The sequence below is a fragment of the Excalfactoria chinensis genome, chromosome 2 (genome assembly GCF_039878825.1).
Source record: "Excalfactoria chinensis isolate bCotChi1 chromosome 2, bCotChi1.hap2, whole genome shotgun sequence".
Taxonomy (NCBI): Eukaryota; Metazoa; Chordata; class Aves; order Galliformes; family Phasianidae; genus Excalfactoria; species Excalfactoria chinensis.
In genome coordinates this window covers 68,239,710-68,267,627 of record NC_092826.1, presented here as the reverse complement: position 1 = coordinate 68,267,627, position 27,918 = coordinate 68,239,710, and the positions used below count along the sequence as shown (strand labels likewise).

Here is a 27,918-nt window from a genome sequence, read left to right as displayed (position 1 = left end):
TTGTGCCCTAATGGACCATTGAGCCGGCAGGCATAGGAGATGTGGGCAGAGCACAGTAAATTGGGCACAGTGAATGGACAGAGTACTGATACAAATTCAGTGATGCAGCTGAAGCTACTGTGTGTAGGCAGCAGAAGACCAGAAGCAATCTTAGACAGTGTAAATATGACAGTGTGCAGAACAAGGTCTCCTCAAAGTTTGAGACCTGTGGCATCAAGACAGCAGCTCTCATCAGCAGCAATTCAGCTGAAGAACAGATGCAGAATCTTGGCAATTGGCTGGAAAGGTGAATATGTTCCCATGGAAGACAGAACCAGGCCAACAGGTCTAAAGAGTCCGGAAGAAGAAATGCTAGGTATCAGTATCAGGATTCTCCCTTCAGTGGGAAATTAAGACACATCTGGTGATTTGACATACAGTGATGGGAAGCTGGCTGCTTCCAGCAAACATCCTGCATCAATAGGCTGCCAAGATCATCCCGAGCTCAATAATTTACTTCTCTTCCATATGACACCAGTGGTACTGCAAAGTGCGACCTGAAAAGCTAGGCAAGACCACTAAGGGTTGGATTTAAGGAGGAGGGCTCTTAGATTGCCTTCTCATCAGTTTTTTTAGGGTGGAGGACAGGCAGAATTAGGCTTGTTATTCAGGTCAACACTTAGCTATGTGGCTGTTTTCCAGGATCAAGAGATATCACAAAGATAATGAGCTACCAATTAGAGAAGAGATTCACTTAACAAAAAGGTGCATGGGTATCTTTTCTGGTAGTCTGGCTGACAGTGAGTTGGACTTTAAGCTAGAGTTAAAGAAATGGAGACAAGCAAGGCTAGAGGGGACAAGGTGAAAGCATGTGGGGTGCAGTGACAAGGAAGGCTACCACACTCCCCTCAGAGATGAGCAGTAAACAGGACGTTATCAGAAGTGCCTGTGCACCAGCCCTCACACTCTGGAGAACATCGCAGAAGAGATGGAGTTCTGTGTGCAGTCACAGTGTTACAGTGTCATTGAAATTACGGATTCTCTGCGGGAAAGTTTGCACCTGGAGTCCTGGTTTTTCCCTGCAGCTGGGTTCTGAAACACAAGAACAGCCTAGCTAACCTTTTTAGAAGGAAAAGGAACAGGCATAGAAAGAAGCTGTCTGGAAAAACAGCAAGCTACTGAAAGAACTCAAATGGAGAAGGAAGAACTAGAGTGGTGCAAAAGGAGGCAGACTCCCAAAAAGGGGAATATAGAAACACTGCGTTGGTGTGTAGAGATGCAGTGAGGAAGGCAAAAGCTCAGCTAGAGCTCAAACTGACCAGAGACAATAAGTGTAGCACACAAAGTTCTGCAGGTATGTTAGAAGGAAGCAGAAGCACAGGAAAGATATAGGCCTGTTGTTGAATAGGGCCAGCAATTCAGGTAAAATGATACAGAAAAAAAGTCTGGTTACTTGGCCTTCTTTACTTGGAATGTTGGGCCCCAAAACATGGTCGAGAGGAAATGTCAAAGCAAATGGCAGACCACAGATAGAAGAGAAGGGTCGAGTAAGGAACCTTCCGTACAAACTGGACAGGTACAACTTTGTGGGATGTGAGAAGGCGTATCTGAGAGTGCTAAGACTGTTGGATGATATCGTCACAGAATCAACTCCTGTCATCTTTGAAAGGTCATGAAAGTTGGGGGAAATCCCTTGTATAATGAAAATCACAATTTCACTTATGAAAAGGATGGTAAGGAAGATCCAGTAAACTGCAAATCATTCAGTGTTTTTTCTGGGTAAAATTATACAGCTCATGGAAGCCATTTTCAGGTAGTTCAAGGGCCTGTGAAGAACATGGGAAGTTAGGATTGTTTTTGTTCCCTGAGGATCACCTTCTGTTCATACATGTAACTTGTCTCTCATTTTCTATCCTCCTTTTTCATGCCATGAGAAGGTTCTTCTAAAATGATCTGTAACCAGCCTTTCTGTCATGTATAGTTCTGTATCACTGGCAAATCTGGTAACCCTGTTGTTCACTCTGTTTCAAATCATTTATAAATGTATTGAACAGTGTTGAACCAGAGCTTCACTGGTGGACGCCTTCAGATGCGAGAATGTACCATTTATTCCTACTCTTTATCCCCTTCTTAAGAAAGAACTTCACCATACAGAAACCATCTGGATTCACAGCTCATGTAATCACAGTGTCTACTAATTCTGTTCCATGCAATAGACGCTTCTAATTTGCCTTATACAAATTGGATCTCCCTGGAAACTGCTGTTGCAATCAAAGTCTTCAGTTCTCAGGTACTGCCTCCATTTTGAGATACACAATTGTTCAGTTCCTTTAGTAACTGCTGAGTGAATACCATCTGATCTTCCAGTTTGTTATAGTATGTCAACTTGTTTCACAAATATTTTGAAGTCACTTGGATTTCAGATACTCTCACAAGAGCCTCTCAGTGAGTTCTTACCATGGGAATTTCCCATGAAATAGCAGAAACCATTCTGAAGGAATCACTTAGTTTCTGTTCAGTGAACCCTTTTGTATCCTGATCATCCAATGACCCTGCTGAGTCTCCAGGCAGCTTTTTGCTCCTGATGCATTTGAAGAAAGAACTGCTGTTAGTTCTGATGCCTTTGTCGCTTAATACAAAATTGTAGCTTCTTGTTTACTTTATTTTTAACTTAATCTGTCAGTGTTTATGGTCTCTTATGATTAAGATTATTTGAGCTTTTGGAAGGAGATTTTTGGTTTCTAAAGACTTCTTTGCCTTCCTGTTGCACTGCGCTTCTTTTTTTGTTGCGTCTTCAGTGTTTCTTAACACCTGAATTAGCCCTGCATGTGTTTCCAGTATGATGTCATTAAGATGTTTTCGTGCTCTCTGTGAGAAATTAACTCTTCGGTAACATTTGACTTATTTTGTTGTGTTTGTTTTTTGTTGTTTTTATTATCATGTTTTTTTTGTTGTTGTTGTTTGTTTATATATATATATATATATACACACACAGACATGTACGTATGTATATTCTCTCTCAGTGTAATTTATAGCAGGTAGATTTGTAGATTTTCTGGCTTTAATTGGGATGTTAGACCTGAGCACTGTTAAGGAGCAACTATTCAGCTGCAAGAAGTCAGACTGTCTTTTGTGCACTATGTGAGACGAAGTCTAGGATTCTGCCTTTTCCTGTTGGTGTCCTAAGCAGCTCTCTATGCGAGTATCCAAAATTCAGTCTTTCTGCCATGTCTTTCTGTTTTTGTTATTTAGATTTTGTTTTTTTGGACTATAAAGACTACAGAGGTAGTTGAAGACTTCGAGAACTATTGGTTTTTGTACTCTTCTCATCTTTCTGACCTTCCAACGTGTTTTTTCTCTTATCATGCATGTTATTTTTATTGAGATTGTTCATTTAATTTGATTCTAAGCTCTTTCTCTATCTTGATCTGTACCACAAATGTTATCTTGAGTGCTGCGCTCCTTACCTGTTTGTTTTCAGATAGGGAATTTTTAGACTGTAATTTCATAATGAAATCCTTTTTTTTTTTAACTTTATTTGAAAGATTAACTTATTCTTACCACAGTAAGATCATAATGATACTTCTTAAAACTAACATTTTCATTACTAATTGTTCTTCTCTTTCATTAAGAACAATATGAATCTGATGGGAATTACCTTAATGCATAGTATTCTACAGGGTGACTAAAAAAGGAACGAACAGTCTAATTATTTTACTAGTTCTCATGTTTTTAAGTTTCTAATAGTAGAAATAATGAAAGAGGAAAAATTTGAAAAGCATATTTTGGATGGTCAAATTTATCTTCTATTGCTACAGAATCTTCTGTGAGGGAAAATGGGATAATTCTGTGCAGTCCTTGTTCTCACTTGTTAGCCAACGCTGTTTGGAAGGCTGTTTTGTGTTGCTTTTTAAAATACTTAGGAAAAATATGGAAGTTATTTGACTAATCGGTATATTGTCTGCTACAACACAAGAGGGTTTTTCGTTTGTTTTCAAAGCATTCCTGCCTTCATGCTGAATTTCCTTATGGTTTAACAGTAATCCTGTATTTATTTGGAAGCCCAACCAAGTAGCAAACTGAATTCTGCAGTTATGCAGCAAATCAAACTTCTGTGTTGTTAGCTGTGGGGGAAGGAAAGCAAAGTCCTGTAGCCATTAGATTGGGTGCAGTAGTTTGGTGTAAAGAATGAACAGCCCATCTGACTCTGTTATATAACTTCTGAATCTCTGACTAATATTAATGAGTTCCTTTTAATGGCCATGTTCAGATCTACTATTCTGATTAATTAAGATTCAATGATAATTGCAATTTATGTAGTATGTTCTTGGATGTACTACACTGCCAGTCTATGTATTGGTTGAGAAATCAGACCAGGGACAGCAAGAGAGACTGTTCACCTGAATAATTTCTGCCTTACAAGCACGAGAAGAGGAAGGGACAAGGCGTCTCTAATTTATTAGAGCTTTCTGGACATGAGTAAAGCCAGTGATGTGTAACACTGACTCTCCATCTGCATGCAATGTCTAGGATGTAATCTGTGGCTTCAGAGCTCTGGGATAACTAATAAAAGGTGTATAAATAGAGAACTGGAAAGCCCCATGATAAGATGCTGGAGCATTATTTGAATGTCTGAATACATGAGCAGAAAGACTGCAAAGTGTGATGTGCTTTTTTTGTTAGCCACGTATGTTGGTGTCTATACTGACACTTTTGTAGCTCTTGCCAGCATGCCAGACTGGAGAAGAAGGGAAAAGCTGGAAACTGGGTGTCTTGCTGGGAGTCAAAAAGTAACCTCATAGTGTTTCAATATCTTCAGCACTTTGGGAACCCACACCGTTTCACTTTCTTTTCACATCTATGAACTATACACAGAATCATAGAATGGTCTGGGTTGAAAAGGACCACAGCAATCATGTCGTTTCAACCCCCCTGCAATGTGCAGGGTCACCAACCACCAGACCAGGCTGCCCAGAGCCACATATACAAATAATCTTTACATCATAATAAAGCATCTTCCAGCTATATCTGGACGGTGTTGCACTTTTTAGAACAAAAATACCCAATAAGTATGTATCAGAAGATCAAGGTGAATGGCAGCGTTCCACAGCTCATTATGATAACAATTCTGTCTTTTGTTGTTTTGTTGTTTGTTTGTTTGTTTTCCCCCCCAACTTTGTTTTACTAAATCTTTTATAACTGAGGAGTAAATCAGGATTACAAACTGGGGCCAATTTGAGTTTCAAGAGCTGCTGCTTAATTCCAGCCCAGTTTCTCTCACTCTCCTTTGGCAATATCTGTTGTCTCAGAGGTTTAGTTTTGAGACCACCTTGAGCTTTACAATTAATCAAGTCAAAGCTAGTGAATTAAAAAGTGAGTTTATCTTTTATCTCCTTTATGTTGCTACTCCAAAAAGAAGTATATGTATGAGAATAGAAAACTCTTAGGGGTCCTAATTCTGTTCTCACCCTCACAGACTTAGACTTGCTCTTCATTAGTGTAGGGACTGAAGTAGTTTGCATTGGAGGAAGGGGAATACCACGGCAATCATGGTGGGTAATACTCTGTGTGTGTGTTGGCAAGGGATGCAAAAACTAGAGAGAAGAAAAAGGAGTAAGCTGAAAATTAAAGCTGAATATGAAACAGGAAGAAAAACATGGGATTAAAAAGTACTGGACAATTTGTAATAGGAAAAAAAAGTAAAGATAATTAGAATAATTTTAGTTATTATTCTGAAGAAGAAATAATGCAATTTTACTAGGAACATAACTCTGGGCAATTGGGCAGTATTGCCTTCAGAAAACAAGGAGCTGAAGCACAGGACTGTGTGCCTGGAGAGCTGAAATACACATCTGAATGCAATTGTAATCTCATTTCTATCAAGATTGTAAAAATAGAAAGCAAAATAAGGTCTTATTTCTATGGAAGTTTTCTGAAGGCATGAAAGTGACTTTTTTTTCCCTTTAAGATTACTCCAAAGAAGTAGCAGTGTATTTTTAATGCCATAATCAAATCTTTCTTGACTCCATAAATAACCCACACGAATAATAGACCTTGGCTTGGAATTGCCATGTTAGTATCTTGTGAAGAAGCCTGTGATTGCTAATTTCATCCAGTATCTGGGAAGAAAATTCTCAATCCTCTAACTCCAATGTGGTGTTAGAAAGCAGTATTCCTTTATTCCTCATGGTACATACCAGGTGACTTGACAAATGAAACGCATGCTCTTACAGCTCACATTCTACCTTTAAAGAGATAAGACAGATGTATGCAGTACATTCTTCTCCAAGAACTCATTAATTTATGCTCATGTCCCTCTGTGCGTGCCTGGTCGCTGCATCTAGGGTGGCTGCATGACCGCTCATTTTATCCCCATTTTTCCATCATCGGCTTAATCACAGAGACTTTTGGCTGACTTCTAGCTGTTTTTCTCTGATTGGCAAACTTCTATTGCTCTTTAGACTGTAATGGGTGATTTCTGAAATAATATACATGACATCTGAGGAAAATGTCCCTGGACCTGGTAGGTGCAAAAGATAGAAGTAGTCTGTTATGACTCCAGTGCTTCTTGTGAAGCTGAATCATTGGGGAAAACAAGGCTGTTCACGCACAAATCAGATTTGAAACTGGGAGTTTTAGAACAAGCACTCACTGATTCTTTCTGCTGAACTAATATATTGGTCCTTAAACTAGTATTCTGATCCCTGTGGCTAAACAAATCGGTGTACGTCTCTAAAACCCCAAGACCAGGTGAATATCTGAGCTAGAGAAATACAGGTTCTGGCTGACAAAATACTAGCACTTGCATCAGCTCATATGTTTCTTAAGGTAGGTTGAATGATGATCCGAGTTTGATAGTACCTTATCTGTGCTGGACAGTTCTTTTAATCCATAATGCAGATTGGCTTAACTCTTTGAAAAATATTTTCCACAATTCATTGATTCTGGAATCCTGGAAAACTTAAAAGAGACTGTGGGAGGTCTGTGCCAGCTGGGACTGGCTTCACTGTTAGATCACATATGCAGTTCAAAATCTCCAAATACTGAGATTCAAAGGTTCCACAACCTGTCTGGGCAGCCTGTTCCAGCACTTAACCACCCTTGCTGTGTTGTTTAATTTTTATTATTATTATTATTTTGCATTATATCCAGTAAAAATTGACAGGGCTGCAATTTGTGACTTCTGCTTTTTGCTGAGTACCTCTGACTAGAGTCTGGAGCTGTCTTCCCTATAGTCCTCCAATAAGCAGTAAAATTCAGCAACTAACTCTTCTCCAGACATTTTCTTCACTATGCCAAACAAAAAGAATTCATTCATAGTCTCCTTGCTTCAATCCCATAACCATCTTATTGGCCTTCTGTCATGAAGTTAACTAGATCAATCTGTGTCTTTAAAAGGGGGCAGTAGGCCCATGTGCCCCCCGCCCTGGCCCCAAAAATGGGGAAAGGAGTAGGGAGATGGGAGCTGGGCTCAAGGAAACAAACAGAGCAGTGGCAACGATCTAAGGAGGAAAACTTATTTTACTAATTATGATATTGGAATGCAAGATAACACAATATAATACAATCTCATTGAAACTGAGGCTAATAAATCAAGTAAAATGAGAGAGAGAGAGAGAAGAGAGGTTTCTGAAGACTGAGAAGCCTACTTGGAAATCAAAGATGCCACAGCTTGGAAGCACACCCACAGCAGCTGCCAGGCAGCGAGAGTGAGATCTACTGTCACTTCTATGATGTGTTTCCCTTTCTGACTGTGAGGTCCTCTAGGATGTGTAGTTCTTCTTCTCTGTGCTCCACGTGATGTTATGATGTGGAATACCAACAGCAAAAATTACAAAACCATTACACCTGAACCTCTGCTTCAAGTTCTTTTTCTGTTGTTCTGGTGACCCAAAATCAGGGTGTGTACTTGAGATGCAGCTTCAGGAGTACCAAATAGAGGGGAATAAGTAATTCTGTGTCTTGCTGAAAGTTCTTTTGGCATTGCAACCAAGTACGTTGTTGGCCATCATCACAAAAAGAACGCCCTGCGGATTCACAACCTTGTGTCTCCCACACTCATAGGTTCTTTTTGTGGAGGTGCTTCATTTTCCTTTGTGGAACTTCATGACATTCAGGACTTGCAATTTTTCTTTCTGGAGCTGAGTGACATTCCTGCTGACCTGTTCCTACAACTTGTCAAGGCTTATCTGAGTGGCATTCCTGCCCTCCAGCATATGAATTGTTTCCTCCAAATTGATGACTCCTGCAAACTACAAGTTTCAAATAATTACAGTCAACTATAAGCAAGTCTTTTTTTTTTTTTTTATCTTTTTTTTTTTTTTCTTACCCCATTAAGATCCTGCAACAAAATCCCCACCACTGAATTTGCTACCACTATGTTCTATTTATTGCCTTGTCCAGAGCAGTTTCCCACCGCCTGATTTTATTAAATGAAGGAGAACAATGAAATGTTTCAGTGAAGAAGAGTAACAACAGTACAAGAAAGATCAGAGAAGCTAGAATGATTGAACGGTGCGTTCTAAAACCCAATTGTGAAGCTTCTGAACAGCATTCAGTGTCAGATAGGGGGCATTTCTAGTGATGTTTTCATCATGCTTGAAAGCAACAAGACATTCTGTTTTCCTTCTAGATACAGGGTAGGCTGTCAGGTCTGGTTTGTGTCTGCTGCGGTTTCAGGTTTTCTACCAATTTAAACTTCTCAAGATTTTGCTGTTTTTCACAGGAAACAGGTGCCTCATGTAAAGTTGCTTGTGTGTTTTTGGTTCAGTAGGTTAAAAAGAGTTGTTAAAACACCATGCTAAGGAATGGCATACTTAGAAGTTTATAGATACACAACATATGGAATTATGCACGATCCCATGGGAATTGCATAGCAGTATATAGAGACTGCTTGTGACATTGAGATACGGTTTTTGTTGTTTAATAAGCTTAAGAAAAAGATGGAACCAGTGTTTTGCATTTCTATAGCCTGTGTGCTTTATGAAATTCTGTGATTTTTAAGGTATTTCTATAAAATCCATCAGTTCGAAGACCACTTCTTTGTTTGTGGAGCTATAATCAGGCTTACTGTCTTCATCTCACTGGAGATTCCCAACCCTTACTGCTGTTATTTGTACATGAAGACTCAAATGATCATCAGTGCACCGTTTTGTTTTGTATAGCATATTTACCGTTAAAAGCTAAACACTTATTTTTTCTTTTAACATTACAACCTTAAGATGCACAGGAATTCAACGAATTCATAAGGATATCCAGCCTAAATTTAGATCTAATCTAAATTATTTTTCAGCTACTTGTAACTGTCTCTACTGATCTTGCTGTGTCTCTAGCACAGCATCAGTACACATCTCTCTGTAACAAGACTGAAAAATTACTTTCAGGTTGTAAAGGGGTAAAGTAAAATGAGATCAGCTCGAAATATCAGCCAGATTTCTTTTGACTTGTTTTCCTCCTCTCAGCATTCAGATGAGTTGACACAGACCACTGAGCAAATACAAAACAGAAGGTAACCAAAACCCCACCTCTTGGTGTGCTCTGAGCTCAGAGTTCACAACCTCTGAAGGCTGTGAAGACTTCTGTCAGGCCTACTCAGTGTTCTGCACCACTGTGAGATACAAGACTTGCCTCAAGCGCTTAATGCTTCTGTGGCTGCAGAAGGTAGATAGAAAGTCCCAAAATGAAAAGGCTGTCTAGTTACCCTCTGTGGTGTGGTATTTTTTCCTCCAAAGTATGTTGATAGGTAATAAGACTTCTAAACAAAAATTGCTTCAGACTCTGTCAGATACTGTTTTGATCGTGTCAGAACAATTTGCTAAAGTTGTATTGAAACTCCTCCCTTTCCAAGCTGCTCTTTTGACTTGATTTCTCTGGATTACTCTTGTTGTGATGTCTAATCTTTCTGCTGGCATTACACTCCCACACTTTTTTGTTGCTGTGTCCTGCGGACTGTCAGAGTGGTCACTTAAGCTTTGCACAGCCTTTGCCTGTGCACTTACTTTGGCATCATCACCCTTTTTAAAGCAGGCCATGAAGCTGGATTTGGCATAGCATTGCTTAAGTTAATTATGAAGGTGCAGAATAGTTTCTTCAGTTCTCCTGGAGATGAAGATTTGTGTAAATAGTGTGTAGAAATATGCTTTTAATTTTGATGTTCAGATTAGCTTGATTCAGATAAATAATAGAGGATTGTGATAACACAAGATGTCATGATCTGGGGAAAATGATTGTAAACAGAACAAATATTACAAATGATAGAATAAGGTTCAGTGGGTATTTGTGTAGAATGTAAGCAAATACTATTTCTCATTTCTGTCTTCTTGCACTGTGGCAGCTGCTTGGAATCTAAACATATGGAATTATTCAATGTTAGTCACTCTAACTGCCTCCCAAACAGAAAGGAGGAAGCTTATTATTATTATTATTATTATTACTATTTTCTGGCAGGCATTCTTAATATAGTGGAATAGCAAACTCATCCTACCCTTACTTGAATCTTTTTCTTCTTTCTTTCCAAGGCAATCCTGTGGACCTTCACCTTAGATGTCACCTGAGGGAATATCTAACAGTTTTATGTTAAACTGAATGTCAAGGATAATTATAGGAAAATGGTTGTGTGATGCACCCTTAGTTTCTTACCTTCCATCTCCTTCCTTCCCTTGGTATCTTCTGTCACCTGATAGAAGACAATGATGAAGTGAGAAATAGCAGCTAAGATGCAAGCTAGTGGTGAAGCTAGTATTCAAGCCACTTGGTAGTGTCTTGAATGTAGGTAGAAACCCAAGATTATTTTTTTCCTTTAGTGATCCAGACCATCTTTGCTTTCTGCTTGAGAAGGAACAGAGAACACAACTGTTCTTTTCCATTCATCTCTGTAGGATAGGGCGCAAATACTGTGGACATGGACAGAGATCAGAAAACGTGAATTTTTGCATCACAATCAGAGAAACATTTCCACAACAATGAACCAATCGTCTATAGAGAAAAGCTTCTTAAACCTGTAATTTTAGGAAATTTGCTAACAGTTCGTATGGTATGATTGAAAAGAGATTAGTGGAAGATGAGTCATGATGTGTGCTATGAAATTAAAGAAAGAGGGAATGTAGAAAAGAAAGAAGAAAGAAAGAAATATAGGTAGTCAAGAATAGAAAAGCAGATTTTGAAGACCAAAATCATGATTAAAGGACCAAAACATGCATGTCCTATCTCATCTGGGACACGAGACAAAGCTGAATTGCTGAAAACATATGCCAAGCTTCAAAGTCTGTATCGGTGTCCCTTTAACGATTGAGTAAAGTAATTTCAAAAGGCTGTTAATGCTTTTACTGTTGTTTTGAAAGAAAACTTAATGTTTGGTTATGTCTGTTTTGTATCTTAAAATTTCTCACTGCAGATGTACTTTAATAATAAGCATGTTTGTGTAGCAAATTCTATAGCACTTTGATTTTGTGTTCTTCAAAACTTTAGTAATATTTCTGTTGCAATCCTTTCTGCAGTCTTCAAATCCTGGCCTTGTTTGTGCGAAATGATAACTCTTGGGAAGTTGATTAATACTCTTTTCAGACCAGTGATTTTACTAGTTAAGCGGGCAAATGTTGTGTGAGATGTAAACATATCTCAACCGGATGGTTATTGTTAGGTGATTTTTGTTAATACTATTTATAAATAACAAGGAAAAAGACATTTTGGAGTGCAACAAAAGCATGTGCAGAGCATATTAACTGCAGTGATTCCTGATGCACCACTGACATACAGCAAGTGCTGGTTATGCCTTGGTTTGCTCTGTGCATCATCGATTTGTCTCTTTTGAAGGTGGGGTACCTTGAATAGTCTTACTTGCAATGATGTATACAAAGTAGGCTCTCCCAAAGCGTCAGTGGCCATTCAAGTGCTCTCCAGCTTTTTCTTGCTGTATGTTATCTGTGTGGAGGTAGTGCATTACTTGCAGGTGGAGAAGTTATTCTATGCCAGTAAAAATGGAAGTAAAGGGGGATGGCCCTGGTGAATCTGGGGAACAACCATCAGCTGTTTCCTTCTTCTATTTCAGTTATGGATTCACTAGCCACAGAGGTTTAAATGTTTTATGCTTCCATATACTGTTGGCTTTTTGATCAGAGGTTTTGGGTCAAAGGGATGAAGGCACTCGAGTCCTTCCCTCTGCCATTTCTTTCTTTCTGAAATGCAGTGTTCTGTAGTGGCACTTACTGCATATAACAGTTGGGCCCAAGTATCTCTGGTGCTGTTCTTCAGGTAGGCAAAACATGGCATGCTCTGCCATGTCTCTACAGCCCAGGGATATTGCTTTGGGAATAAAAAAAGAAGGAAAAAGTGATTATAAGCACGTTAACAAGTGGATTCTCAAAGTGCATGGATTGCTCTGCAAGTAATACCTCCTATTTATTTCCATGGAAACTATAACAGATACAAAGGGCACCGTGACACAATTTGATAGAGAAAATTCTCAGCAACAAAATGATATTGTTCAACATAATCCACCATTAGGTATGCATTTTCAATGGTGATAAACAAGAGTCTGTATACCGCTCTCATAAAAATCTACACCTGTGGAGGTGACCCACTGTTTCACAAATGCTGTGTTGGCATTGTTGCTAGGAAGATGTTGCCCATGCAGTGCATCTTTCATCAGCCCAAACAGATGAAAGCCAGATGGTACCAAATCTGGACTAAATGGTGAATTTGCTAGTACTGTCCAGACAAGATAGGGAATGTGCTCCGTGGGCTTTAAAGCTGCTATGAGGCCTGGTGTTATTGCAGTGCAGGATAAAGGTGGTTTTCTTCCCTAAGTTGACTATGGAGGAGTCATCACAGACATCAGAGTTGATGATTTGTCTGGGTTACAAGAAAAACAGAAGGATCACCCCTTTCCTATCACAGAAGAGAGTGCATGTCACTTTACCTGCTCTGGGCTGCCTCCTAAACATTTTCTTTGATTGGGATTTCACACTGCAACTCCATGGACTGCCATTCTGACAATGGCTTGTATTGGTGACGGTGACAGCATTTCTCTTCACCAGTAATGATGCAGTCCAGAAAATTTTCATCTTCATCCACATATTGGTTCAGTAGATAATGACAGACTTGAAGATGGCATTCTTTCTCTTCCTGTGTGAGCGTACATGGGATCCAATGGGTGCAAACTTCATTATATTCTAACATTACCACATTTCCAATGCACTGAAGCTGATATTTAACTTTGTATAGCGTTCCCTTATTGTAATCCACCAATTTGTGCAAATATGCTGATTGAGAAATTTTGTGGTGTGACAGGTGTGTCTGGCCATCCAGAACATGGCTTGTCTTTCATGTCACTGCTGCCACTGCTGAAACACACCACCCACCCCGCATGCTGCTCATCCACTGTTTGATCTCCATAAATGTTCAGCAAGCATTGATGAATGTCATTGGTTGCTGTTTTTTCTGCATGGACAAATTCAGTAACATCTTTGCTCCATTGCACTTCCATGTCAGACACCGTTCTGTCAGACTGCCGCTCTGCTGCCATCTGTTTCATGGCAACAAAGTGTAATGGGATACTGGCAAGAAGGTACAGCCTCTACTGTCATAGCACTAACATCTGCCTCTGACATTGTGGCTGACATAATAAAATAGGAGGCATTACTTTCAGAGCAGCTCTGGTGTATCTCCTTTAGCCCTCAGTGTAAAGGAGAGAGGTAAGGGAACAGTTTCCACATACCTATGAATGTGACTTTATTTAATGATGACCAAACTGTAAAGGCAGCATGTTTAACAATCTAAAAAGAAATAAGAATGTAAAATATTCTTAAAAAAACAAAAAACAAACAAACAAAAAAACTTAATTCGCCATAAATATTTCTATTTTGCATTTGATGAAAATACTAATAAAAGATGTAGAAAATACAGTTTTTCAGGAAGCTGTGAGGATTAAACTTGGCTTGTTTGTTTTTGTGTGTGCAGGATTTTGGTGTGTCTTTTGTTTTTTGTTTTTAATTTGCTTACTTTTAAAATTTAATTTCAGTAAATAGTCTCTTGTGTATAGAAATGAAAATTCGTTTTTGGGCTCTTTAGCTGTATCTTGCCTGGTGGGGCTGGTTTGACTTCCTTGACAGAATGAAAGAAAATGTATTGAATTCATGGCTTTTATCCAGAACTGCTTGAGTTTCCCTTCTGCACGTCATTAAGTGCTGAAATTTAATCATGTTCAATCCATAACAATATACCTTCAATTTATTTCACTAGTCTGTGCTATGGTGGCTGATATTTTTATCCTCAGTAGAAAAGCTTTCCTTACCACATGACCATCTGCAGAACTTTGCATCTCTTTTTAGTAACGCAAATTGTTGCTTTTGACACAGCATAGTAAGATCAACTTGCTATAAAAATATTTTTATGCCAGGAGCTCTACATGAACTGTGAATGGTTTTGACGTGGGCCTGAATTGTTTAATGTGTTTGGAAATTCCATTCCCAATAAGCTGACTGATTCTGCAGCACGTATCAATAGAGTGAATGAAAGAATGAGTAGGTGTTGCCGCTTTGATTTGGATTGTGAGCACAATAAAAAAGGGTTTTCCCATAGGGTAGTGGTGTAAAGTTTTTCACACAATTATTTTATGTACTGAAATTCTTGAGAGAAGTCAAAATGAACGGTTTTGTGTGTTTTTTCAGGAACTACAATTTGAGAGACTGACTCGAGAGCTTGAGGCTGAGCGTCAGATTGTAGCGAGCCAACTGGAGCGATGTAAGCTTGGATCAGAAACTGGAAGCATGAGCAGCATCAGGTAATGCATAAATTGCTAATTTCGTTGTTGGGTATTGAAAAGCAGTAGTATTGGTTGTGGTGTGAATAAAACTATACAGCAAAGATGATGAGCTTTTAGTGGAGTCTGAAGCTTCAATTTTTAATGTTTTATTTTAAAGGAAAGTTCAAGAGCAGAATAAATTCGGTGTAATTGCTATCTACTTTGTCCAGTAACAATGTGGTGATGTCGTTTGGAATTTGTTGACTGGCTGCTTGCTGTAGTCTGAGTGGGTTAAGAGAAAAGCACCTGTTTCTGTTACAAATAAGAGTACCACTTCCACCAAAGCTTCTCAGCTTTAGATTTGCAGAAATGCCGTGATAAGTGAATGAACTTATTTTATGAAAACTTCGTCAAGGTATTAAAAGCTTCAGGGATTCTTTCAGCTGCTTATACAGTTTATGTAAAGCTGCTGACTCGACATAAAAGTGCAGTGATAAAATATGAATCTTCATCTTTTTTAAACATTGGCTCTCTTAAATTGATTCATCTGTACATTGTTTAGATGATGGAAATATTATTTAGCAAACTGTAGCAGAAGGAAGCTGATCTGTTGGTCAGTTTGGTGCAACTAAGGATTTGGTAGTCTTGGGCTACTTCCCAGTCATGCTTTTCTCTCAGGTGAACTTCAATAAAAGATGACAATGTTTGGGTTTCAAGGACTGAGAGAAGTGCTGTGAGGACATGTCTTCTCTTTGTGTCAGTGGAAGTGATGTATTTGAATACATAAGGTGAAGAATGATAGACCAAGTTTAGTATGAAGTTTTATGTTATAGAAGTAGAAAAGCCTGTAGAAATATACCTGTTGCTATTGGAATAAACTCCTCTTCAGTTGAAGTAGCTTAGACTGTACTTCAATTAAAGAAATGATTGCTTTCTGTGGTACATAGGAAACCATCATTCTGCAGAATGCTTCAAGTACAAAAAAAAAAAACAACCAACAAAATAATTTAATCAGTTTCATTGAAATAGCAAAACTCAGGTGAATCTTTCACTAATTCAACCATTGTGCATGGAGTTCACTTAAATATAAAAAAGTCTTAATAATAAATCATGAATTAACTTCCTAAGAGAAAACCCCGTTTTATTTTATGTATTCTTTTCTACTAGCTATACTTCTATAAGCATTAAGAACAACTGTATTACTTTGAATTATTTAAACACAGTATAGTACTATGTTTGCACTTGAAGTATATTCTCACTGTATTTTCTCTTTTCTGTATGGTATGTTTCTATTTCAAAAAGGCTTCCTGAATCATGTCTGAATAACGCTGTTTACCTTATGAGCCCTATGATTGTTTCACATAGTGTTATGGAGACTGGGAGATTTCTTGTTTGGAAGAAAATGTGTTCTTTTGCATTTTGGTTACTGTTGTTTGTTTGGCTTTCTGAACATCTTTCCTGTCAGCAAATTGAGGCTTTTTAATCATCAGTGGTTTGAAGTCTGAGACAGTTTGTTTTTCCCAAAATAACCATATAAAGAAACGTTATTCATTTAAATGTTGCATCATATTTTAATGTTGAATTTTTGCTATTGAGTTGGAAGTGACAATACTATCAGCTTCTGAATCATTCATTAGGAGGCCACCACTAGATTCCCAGTTAGTCCTATAATTTCTGCACTCATAGCGATTATCTATGCAGTTAATAGGTTGGGCTTTTTTGTTCTTCTGTTTGTTTGTTTTTACATTAACAATCAGAATTAAATGCTTTTGTTTGGTACTAGAATAAATTGATCCAAGTTATTGGGATTGGCAAATAATAATAATAATAATAATAATAATAATAATAATAATAATAATAATTCCTTAGAAATTAAAGATTTAGATCCAGCAGGGATTAATTCTGTTCTGTGACTTTTTGTAATAAATATGCAAGTTCACATTAACATTTAAAGTTTATTTGCTTCCCTAATTAAGCCAATGCATTTCAGGCTAAGAAATCCAAGTGGTGAAAACAGTTTCAGAAATGTAGATTAAGTTCTAAACAAGGAGATGAAGAGTTTTCAGAATGTGAAATTGCACAGGGGAAACCAGAGATATTTAAGGCTAAAACAATTGTATTGTAGAAATTAAAAATCCTCACAAAAAGAAATTCTTACCAAAAGTATTATTTATTGTCCCCATCTCTGTATCTGAATATGGCGGCAGACTGAGATCAATTTCAGTACAGGGAAAAAAGGATGAGAAATGAGTGATCAGAAGAATAAATTTGTGGCTGACGAATGAAAGAATTGGAATTCCCATAATTTTCCTTGAGCCCATTACTTGGGATGTCTGTTATCCTCTGAAGAAACACTATAGATTCTAGTATGTCCATCTTTTGACGCAGAGGTTTTAATTTATGTAAGTGTAATGTATTTATGATTTCCACCGCACTCAGTACTGAGTAGCATTTACTGCAGTGTGTGTTTCTGTTTATCTGTTAAGCTATTGTTTTCCCAAGTACAGAGTTGTTTCATGTGGAAGTGTCTTACTAGAGAGAAGGAGAAAGTCCCCTTTTTCCTTTCTGAGATTTTATCATAGGAAGTCCTACTTCTGAAGCTTCATCTTCCAGTGTTATGTTTGCTCTCCCTGAATATAGCTTGTATGATTCTTCTTAATCGCACCCTCATACTGCTAAACTTCTAAGGAAAAAGGCAGTGGTTTTCTTGTAGCTGAGGGCTGAGTGATATGTTACAGAAGAGCTCTCATAAACTTTCACCATCATTCAAGACAAATAAAGCACACTTAAAGAATATAAATGAAATCTACTTTGGGTGTTAATTTTTTTAACCCTTTTCTTCTTCTGGCATGTTTGGAACAGCTCCATGTCAATTGTGTTAGAACTCTTTTCACCCATGTGGAAAAGGCCGTATAACCTTGTCTACCTAGTATCAGTGGAGGACTACAGCTATTATAAAACTGAATGGTCACAAAATACTATGGACTGTTCTTACGATGGGCACTGCTTGCCATGGAGCACTTTCAAGTGTACTGATAGGATCACAACTATAGATAGCAGCAGTGCTGTTCTGACTTAGAGGGATAACTGCACCTCCAGTGAGCAAACAGAAATTCTAAGCAAAATATCAAGAGTGACGCTATTATTTCTAAAATTATACAAGTTTAACATTACTGAGGGAGAAAGTAACAAAAATCCTCTTGCTTTGAATCCATTCCTTGAAACTGGTTTTCATTATCACCTCTGAATAAATGAAATAATTTTACTGTTCTGAATATGGGTTGATTTTAAGAAGATCCCCTGAACTTAAAGCAGTTTATTCAGTTTTGATTGATATATACACATATACATATACATATATACATATGTACATATACATATATATATAAACTAAGAATGAGTGTATGCTTTTGTTTCAATCTTGCTTTTTAATTAAATTAAAATCTGAAATTATAGCTCATATTACTAAATCTCTGTAGGTAAGAAGCTTTTAAATACTGTCATTTTGTAGTGTGAAATCTTGCCTCTAAGTCTTCAGTAGAACTGACCACAAGCCTTCAGCGATATCACTATTATCTAATAGCATCTAGGCTTATTCAGATGTCTTTCATTATCAAGGAATAATCAGACTGGACTGATTGTAATCAGCATATTTTAATCCTGGAAAGTTAGATTATCATTATATATATTTTTTAATCACTTCAAAACTCACTCCAAATATCTAAAAGGAGCTTTTCATGTTAACATCTGTTCCACGTGTTTGTTACTACCCAAGGAATTAAAACTCACACTCATGAGGCAGCTTTCCATATTTGCTATCAGGCTAAACCAGCTTACAGTGGTGTTTACTACCATGTCTTGATGTAATATCTTGAAACAACTGCACATGTGCCTAATGAGGAAGCACAGTGCACTTCATAGGGCAGATACCTGGAAAACTGTTCTCAGATTTACTTCATTGGGATATTAATTTTATGAAGACTTCGTAGTTGTCTTGTGACTTTGAAACCACATTTTTAAGAATGTGCTGAAAGACCATTAGTTCTGTCTACTTTTTTTGTTTGTTTGTTTTTGTTTTCCACTTTTCTGGCACATTTTGCACTTGGTCCACAAGGAGCTGTGTATCCCACTGTACTGTGAAGCATTGAGACAGCTCGATTTTCAGTCATTAATAACTTAGTATGTAGCGTGTTTCCTGTCACAGAAATCAGGATCCAGAGATTAATTATAAGCAAATCCGTACACCTCAGCGCAACTGCTAGCGAATATGCAGCCTAGATCCACTGTCAGATTGATCACGTCTGATTGGAAGTGGATCTAGTTAACTGGGACGAAATGTAAGGTTAATAGTTTCAAGGATATGAAGTGGTTTAGTGAATTAAAAATATTACACTTCTGAAGATTCTCAGCAAGTACTAGATTCTTTAAGTGCTAAATTTCATGGTATGAGTAGTATATCTTTATAGGGAAATATATACAAGTATAACATAAATATAAATAATAGAAAAAGTTACTAACTAAAATATTAATGTTTGAGTTTTGTCTTCTCAAATACTAAAGAGAAAACATTCCCACTTTTTCCTTTGGCTACCTTTATTCTTACTGATGTCTTAAAAACTTACCACAGTAAAGTAGAAGAAGCGGCAGTGAAACTACTAGGGTAGTTTAATTAGGTTTAGGGTACTTTGGTTAGGTTGCAGTTAGACTTGCTAATCTTTAAGGTCTTTTCTGTCCTGAGCTATTCTGTGATTCTATGACTCTATGAAATAAAACAATACTTGTGTGGAGCACGTTACCAAAGATTTATGGAGCAGGTGATTATAAAAACCCTTGGAAAATGGGATTCAGTAATGTTCGAGTTTCTTATGACAAACCTGTTTGTCCAAAAAAAGTAAAATACATACTACCACAATATTAGAGGTCTTTGTCTGGTCTGCTTTTGTCTCTGAAGCACTGTTTACCCAAAACAGTGTTTCTGGCTATACTGCTAGACTCCAGCAATCTACTTACATACCGCAGAAACCGTTGGTGACTTTCTAAGTGTTGGGTTGCTGGCTGGTGGATGATGGTAAAGTCTGGAACTCGGCATTTCTGAAAGTCAGACTACGGATTTACATTTCTGCTGAGGCCCAGTATTTAGGGAACCAGCTTAAAAATTAATGTATATATATGCTAGTTCTCCATAGCAAGGCATGTTGAGAAAGCAGATTAGTCCTACTGACACCCCACAGGGAACTAACTGGTTTCACAGTTTTCTAGCAAACAGGCTTCTGTTGCTGAAAGGCAAATTTCCAGCAAACGTCCAAGCAATCAAGTCTAGTGTGATTTTCTTTCTTATAGTTCATCCCTGTCTTTTACAATAGCATCATTTATTTTCCTGCTGGGGATATCACCTCTATGAGAGCAGTAACACAGTAACGTTCAGCATTGCTCAAGTTTTAACACTGGTATGTTTGTATGAAATTAAAGTATCGTATTTTTTAAAAAATTCATCCACATTTCTGCAGAGAAGCAGGTTTTTTTTTTCTCTGTTGGCCTAGGAAAAGGTCTTTCCAGCTAAAAGCCTTATTTGTGGCTGCCAGTTGTCACTTTGATTCTTTCACAGTTAGCTCAAGTATTTCATTGTTCCTTCTGTCTCACTAATACCAGTATTAGAAAAAATATATATATTTCTTTATACATATATATAAAGAAACAGAATTATGACAACAGAATAAAAACTTTGTATATAACCATTTACTGAGCCAATGAAAACTCTACTCAGGTGGATATTCTCTAAATCATTGCATTGTTGGTGTGATTCTAAGATGTCTGAAAGTTCTTTCCAGTTGTCATATTCGCACTTAGGTGTCTGGCTGCAAGTCTGCACTTGAATATTGCACTGATTTGAAATTAATTGGGAAATATTCATCTTAGGAAGTATATCTTTGTTAGTGTAAAATTCAGTTACATCTTGCAGAGATATGTTCTGTGTAATTTTGGCAATTTGTTGAAAAATTTGAGCAATACCATTTACTGTTAAGGACAGATTTTTATTTATTTATATATATATATATATTTCCCTATCTTTGATATTTTTTGATATCTTAGAAATAAGTAGTTTATGACTGAGAACAAATTCTGTAATATTGGTGAAATTATTTAAGAGCTATAAACAGTTGAAATCAAATGCTGTTATACAAAAAGGGTAGCAAAGATATTTCAAAGAGTTAGTTTTGAGAAATGATGGACAGAGACTATGGCAGCGTCTGTCATTAATATTGTTATGTTGGTTCATATTAAACCAAGATTAGAGTTTTTCCATATTTTGCTAAGGTTAGCTCCTTCTCAAGATGTACATTGAGAAGTACGTTTATGTTATGAAGGGAATTTCAAGCAATCATCATCATTGCTGTTATGGATTTGCACTGTCAGCCCTATGGCTCTCCCTTGCTACTCAGGCCCCCATGCCAACCCATGGCATTCAAGAAGCACAGCCAGGTTCCAGCTCACTACAGCCTGCCTGGCCTGGCCATGCTGGATATCCCATCTGCCCATTGGTGTGTTTAGGGTATGGAGAGGTCCTTCCAAACCCAATGAAAAGAAGTCAAGAAGCAGATCTGTAGGTGCATGCAGGATCCTGGTTGCTAATAGTGTATTTTGGAGGAAAAGTTAAAAAGGAAGGACATCTGCTCCAAAAACAGATGAGGCATCTGGAAGAACCCAGCCATAGTCTAAAAATGGAAGAATTGTATTTAATTGGTCCACGCATGAATCAAAAGTTCTAAGAAATGATGAGTGGGATGGAGCAGGATGAGGAAAATAAAACTGTCAGTGACTAGAAAAGACTGGGACATGAAGATAAGGCAGAGGCATCAAGAAGTCATATTGTGCCCTTCGTGAGGGTAGCCGAAATGAAGACAAACATTGAAAATATCCATTCAAACTGGATACTGGAGTTGAGAAATATAGGTCTTATTGTAGAAAATACAGGTCTCACTGGCTTCATTTGCTATTCCAATTGGTCATCACATCTGTATGTATGTTCCTGAGATACTATCAGATTATTAAGATTCCTGCTTATCTGGAAGGCTGTAAAAAGAAATGAGAAACAGCAAATACCTGACAATGATAAAAACTAATCTTTACAATGGAATTAAGCAGCAGAAGTTGATACAATTCCATTGGATTTCCTTCAGCTAATTTTATAAACAGATAGATAATTCTTTTGATTATGCACATCTTTCAGCTTATGAAACTCCATTGATATTGTACACAACAGCATCCCCCCACACACCATAGCTTATCCCCAGAGCAATTTAGAAATGAAATGGTCATGAAACAAAAGTTATTTAATAATGCATTTTTACAAGGAGTGAGCCAAAATGCAGTCTGATGAGGGCTTCCCAGAACTGCAGACAAACCAGTTTTTCTGTTCTGCAAATAAAAACAAAGTGACAAAATATTATCCATATGCTTGAGGAAACAAATTCAATTCTGTGCTTTCTCAGAGATGTATTGCAGTCGGGCGCTGTTTTTTCTCTCCCTTCGCCAGTCATGTCTTCTGTCTCGGTTCACCGTCTGAACTTGAGGAATACTGAATATCCTCCTCACTTTTCATACCTTTTTTTCTTTTCCATTACCTTATTCCACCTAGCCTTCATACCTAAACACTGCAGTTTGACAGAGCCTCCTGTTCTCAGCACTTCCTTGCTTTGGTATGTTCTGAGTACCTTTCACCAGTGCAGCTATAAGAGCAGTTACTGTTACTTCCTGCCAAAACTCATCCAGGCTCGTTTACCTGATTTGGCAAACAACTTGAGTTACTTTTGCATGAAGCTGGATTTCCCTGGGTTCTTGGGTTTAAGAATAATGATTTTCAATGCAATCTTAGAATAAATTGAAGATTTTCAATGAAAATGCATTGATTAAAGTTACAACTTCTCGTCAAGCATAGCTTTCAGAAATGTAGTAATTTTTGCTTTCATATCAAATGTGGATCCTGCGTCTTGCTGTGGTCTGTTTTGAATTAAAAACAAAAAATAATGAAAAAAAAAAACAAAACAAAACTGTATTTAGTTGTAGTGTTTGATACTGGAAATTTAAGTTTTATTGATTAATTCTGAAAAGCTTTTTTTTTCTCTTACTTCAGAAATTAGCAATGCTATTACTGCTAATAATTAGGCGATGTTTCCTTGCCAATATTTGATAATGTGCTTAGGAATGAGCCCTCGTTTTATTTTTTCTTATCTGTTTGCTTCTTCTGAGGGGATGTCAATGCTCAATGGAGCTGCTACAACTGTGACTGTTCTGTAGCAGAAACCAAGCACTGCATTCCTTGATGCTCAAGTATATTGAATATCAGAAGCTCATAGGAAGTATTAATATATTTTGTTGAATTCCAGGAGTGGCATGAATGGATGCATTTCTGTTTCTGCAGGCATCTCACAATTTGATAGCAACATACTTGGAATGGTTAATATTATGAGATCTTGAGGCATGTTGCCATTTCAGCAGTTAAGTGAAGTATTCATAGATTTTTAATGTGTTAGAGGGGCTTTTAAATCCCTTGGGTTTTCAATTCGTAGAGCATGTCTCAGTTACTGCTAATTGAGAATAAATATTGTGCCTCCTTCTGGCTTTCCTCTACCCCTTATATTTTTACTTTATGCCTCCACAATGCACATTCGTAAAAATTAAGAAAAAGAAAAAGTTTAATTAAGAAAAATAAAGCCTTTTGCACTGCAATTGTCTACTTCCTCACTCTCTGTAGAGCAATATCTCCCCACTCTCCAGATGTAGAGAAAGAAGATAAAGCACACCCTTTTTTGTTTTTCTTTCTGTTATCTTGGAAGAAGTAGTTTGTGATTAAATTAATGTGTTTTGTTTTCACAAAGGTGCTTCTGCTGGCTGGGAGCAAGACAGATTCAGGGAAAAGGAGGGTAGTGCCATTAGATGAGCAGCCCCTTCATTCCTGCCAGCTGAAGTTATATAAATATGTTGTTATCATTGCGTTTTGTTTCCTTTTTCCTCTTCTCCCTCCTTAGGAGTAAAGTGAACATAGGGCTGTATGGTGTAACCTGCTGGGTTAGACCACAGCGGTCCTTTTGACACCCAATATGAGACTCAAAGGGTTGAGATAATGACAGATCTGACTATAGCATGTTAAAACAAAATTGTTTCGGACCTTTTGACCAGGTTTACAGATTCAGTGAGTAGCAAGTGCACATTTATCTTGACAGTATGTGTGGTATTGCACTTGGGTCATATCTACTTTGTCTTTGAACTCCAAAGCCAAATTGTTGCCTGTGATGGTATACCTTCCCTTGTGGTGTATGTGGTTGGACTAGTATAATGCAGTTAATTATTCCTTTTTATTTTTATTTTATCAGTATGAGATTTGTTCATTCTAAAAATCAGTTTTCAAATAATGTTTTAATCTAAACTCACTTCAACTTGAAACAACAACAGCATTTAAACAACGCTGATTTGGAACTATTAGTCTATATTGAGTCACCTTTAGTCAAAATGTTAGGCTAGTATGTGTTGAAAATTAGAAACACTTTCTTTATTAACTTAAAGGACTGGTCCAGTTATAATCAGTGCTTTGGAGCTCAGTTATCCTATTTTTGGACTTATGGAAGTCCAGGATTTACAGAAAGCTCTGGCAGCTCTTTGGAAATTCACAGCTAAATAATTTATCAATGAAATGTAAATTGATAAATGTAGTCGTTCGGGGTCAGTAATCATCACAAGTTGCTGATCAGAATAGAAGACCCTATTAATAAATTGAAGTAATTACCACCTCCACTTTCTGTGGTGTTCTGCTAAATATATTATCAGAATATGCCTTCCTGGGAATATGTAAATGTCAGGATATGTGACTTCAGATATGGAAAGCTTTTACAAAAACCTATTTGATTTTCCCTTTCCAGTCAGTATTAATCCTGTGGATGAACTGAGCAAAAGAGGTATAGCTTATCCATATATAAAAGCATTTATAAATCTGCTCTCCTAAAGGGTAGCATATGGAGTAAATTAAGGAAGTCAGTCTAAAAGAGCTTCTCTATCAGCATTTATATGTCCCAGATTTTTTTTTTCTGGTTTAAAAAATACACTGCAGTTGGATGAGAAAAGAGTGGTGCTCTTGTTATTGGATATTCTTCTCTCGTCCGTCTTTTTCTCCAGTTCTTTCCTCTAGACTTCTTTCCCTAAAGTATTTTCAATTAGTTCTGTAATTAAGAAGACAACAGTGTTTTCATTTGTAATTAAAAACTTGCAAGGCGTTCACCTTGAGTCCTTAATTTTGGCTCTACTCAGAAGTTCAAGAAATAGCAAAGAGTTGTGTACTGCCGTTACTACCACTCTAAGGAACTACTATAATAGAGCTCAATTTTGTTCTTATGCTTCAGCTGCCTTTTACTAATGAAGACTTAATAAGACTTACCACCTGTAAAATGAAGAATGAGACAAAAATACTATTTATGTGCTCTACTTCATTTTTCACATAGGTTTTGCATTTACTTTGTCTTTACTGATACACTTTCAGAGAAAGCAGCAAAGTACTATATGTATATGTACACACTATATATACTAAAAATAATATCTTTATTATAGTACGTATGTACAGTAATACCTGTAAATGTATTTATTTTAGTTGTCCTGGAATGCACAAGTGTTTCACGATTCATTTCTTCTTCTGCAGTTAGGCATTGATAATACATTACTTTATTTCTTTGCAGTGGATTTAGATGACAGTTTGTGTTGAGTTTACTCCTCCCCTCTCCCCCACCCCAATAAAAAAGGATATCGATGAAGTTTCAATAAATGGCATTATTAAGGAAATCTGTGACATGAACCTCCTAACATCAATAATATTTAAATAAGCATGGTTTTCATTCTTTGATGAGTAAAAATTAAAGAAAATCCTGTTAACACGCATAATAAAATATTTGTCAGGTTTGGTTATTTATTGCACTTGTTCAAAATCTAGACTATGGTGTGACTTTTCTTTTGTTTAAAATAATGCAGGATGTACATAGTGAAGGGACACAACTGACCAGTCATTTAGAAGTGTTTTATGGCTGATATACAGCTTTCTACGTTAGTGCTGACCCTTAGTGAGAAACCAAACTGTAGTTACTTCAGTGTTTTAGCAGTAGCGTGTCATTAATTATGAGTGGAACCAGGCTGGGGTACAGTTTTTTTTTTTGCATATACTGTTCTTCCACTTTATCCTGTTAGAATTTAAAGGTATTATAAGTGATGCTAAAATGTAATATTATTGACTAGTCTTAATCTAATCCAGTGGTTAAGATAGGATTTTAAGTTTGTGATGGTACTGTGTTGTTGTTCCAATTAGCTTAATTTTAGAAGTGCAATGGTTGGTATCTTTCATCAAAGAAAATATGAGAAACATTTCCTGGGCATTGCTTGATGTAAAATGAATGCTAACAGAGCAGGTTGGTAGTGGGATTGGCACTGGTGATGCTGATAGTAACTGAAATGGCCTTGGGCAGAGCAAGACCTTCCTGCCCCAGTGTGTCACAAGCCGATCACGTTGATCCCGGCAAAACAAATCTCTAGCAGGCATCCACATACTTTACTTCTGAGCTGCCAATTTGTTCACACCATCAATTATGTTGATTAAGAAACGAGAAGTTATTGTAATTAAACTGTTCTTACAGTTTTGAGGTATAAAACGTGGCTTGTTATTGTAAATATTGTTTTCTGATTTTCTTGTAATCTAATATTTGCTACTGCTTCCATGTAGTTCTTAACATTTTGGTTCTAATTTCACTTATTGTATTTATAGCTGTTCTGCTGTTTCTCCCTTTTTATTGATATTGGAAAAGTGTTGGTCTTTTGATGAGCAATGAGCTATTCCTTGTGGTTGAAGGGAAACAATTTATCCTGCCAGTGTGACGTCATATTCATGAGTTTCAAAACCTAAGGTCTGAAGAATGTGTCTAAAAGGATAGAGATTTTCTTTCTCTGTTGAGCCTCTCTGTTTCTCAGGTGATCCAGGAATAGGTATGGGACCTTCCAGTCTACTGTCTTCAGTTAAACTAGAATCTCTTCATCGTCTTCTCTCAGGCTTTTGAAGGCCTCTTTCTCTTCACTTTTGTAGCACTAATCTTCTCTGTCCTGCAGCTTTGTCATCGTTTTGTGATGTATTCTGCTAATATCTTCTGTTCAGTAGTGATTCCCAGCTTAGAACCTGGGGCTCCAAGACTAGAGGTAGTAAAGAGTGGGAAAGATCATAAAACTTCCATAGATACTTGCACTGTGAGTGAATAAAGTAATTTCATGCAAGTTTGTCAGAAATATTGCATGCTATATTTATTGATAATAGCTATAAATAGAAGATTCTATGCAAATGTGTATACTTATTTCACCTGGTATTTCAACTGTTTCAGTGAAATATGCTGACCTTCCTCCATTAGGTTTCTAGGAATAGCTCAGAATGAAATCATTGCGCCAGAGTTACTAAAGTTTATGAAGTAATCTATTCAAAAAATTAAATCATTAAATCCATTTCAATTGATGTTTAATTTTACTGCAGTCAAATCTCGAGGAATACTGTGCAATATGACTAGTGAGCAGGCAGGAAAACTTTTAATGGAAGATACAAATCCTGCTGCTCTTCTCTAATTTGATGACCTCTCATTAATTTCAAAGGTATCGCTTGGGTAAAGAACTTAGAAAATGACCTTCGGTTTTGCCTATTTAAATTGCTAGTAGAGCTGTCACATCATTCTTACGGGAAAGAACTATGGATGTAAAAATAAAGATATTAAATGCACAGTTGAAAGTACATTCTATGTATTTGCTTCTATATTGATTTTCACAAGCTTGGCAATATCTGCTTTAACTTACTGTGCAATGGTTAGAGGTTAATCTGAAAAAAAAACCCACAGCAAAAACTGGCAGCATTGATTTGATGCTGGACTTTCTCATATGATGGAATTGCAGAAGAATGCAAAGGCTTTGGAAAGGCCAGTATAATCACAGCTTAATTTAAAGGATCTGTCAGTGTTAGATTACATGTTTGCTTTTGTGGAACCTCAGCCCCTTGAATATCTGTAGAAAGAGTATTTTTGAGTATTTCAAGGCAAAAATTCAAGCTGAGTTTCTAGAAGTATCCAGACTATTCTCGTGTCACAAAGGTGAAATTTGAATTGCTTTTCAATATTTATTTTGTACAGAGGTACATACTG

General features: G+C 37.1%; 1 protein-coding gene across 7 annotated transcripts in view; it reads left to right on the top strand.

The window, feature by feature from the left end:
* CTNND2 (catenin delta 2) overlaps window positions 1-27,918 on the top strand; it is a 607,871-nt gene that overhangs the window by 216,482 nt on the left and 363,471 nt on the right. For all 7 annotated transcript variants that reach the window (XM_072330397.1, XM_072330395.1, XM_072330394.1 and 4 more), the window contains one exon: window positions 14,646-14,758. In XM_072330397.1, coding sequence (XP_072186498.1) covers window positions 14,646-14,758 — 113 coding nt within the window. The remainder of the gene's footprint in view (window positions 1-14,645; window positions 14,759-27,918) is intronic.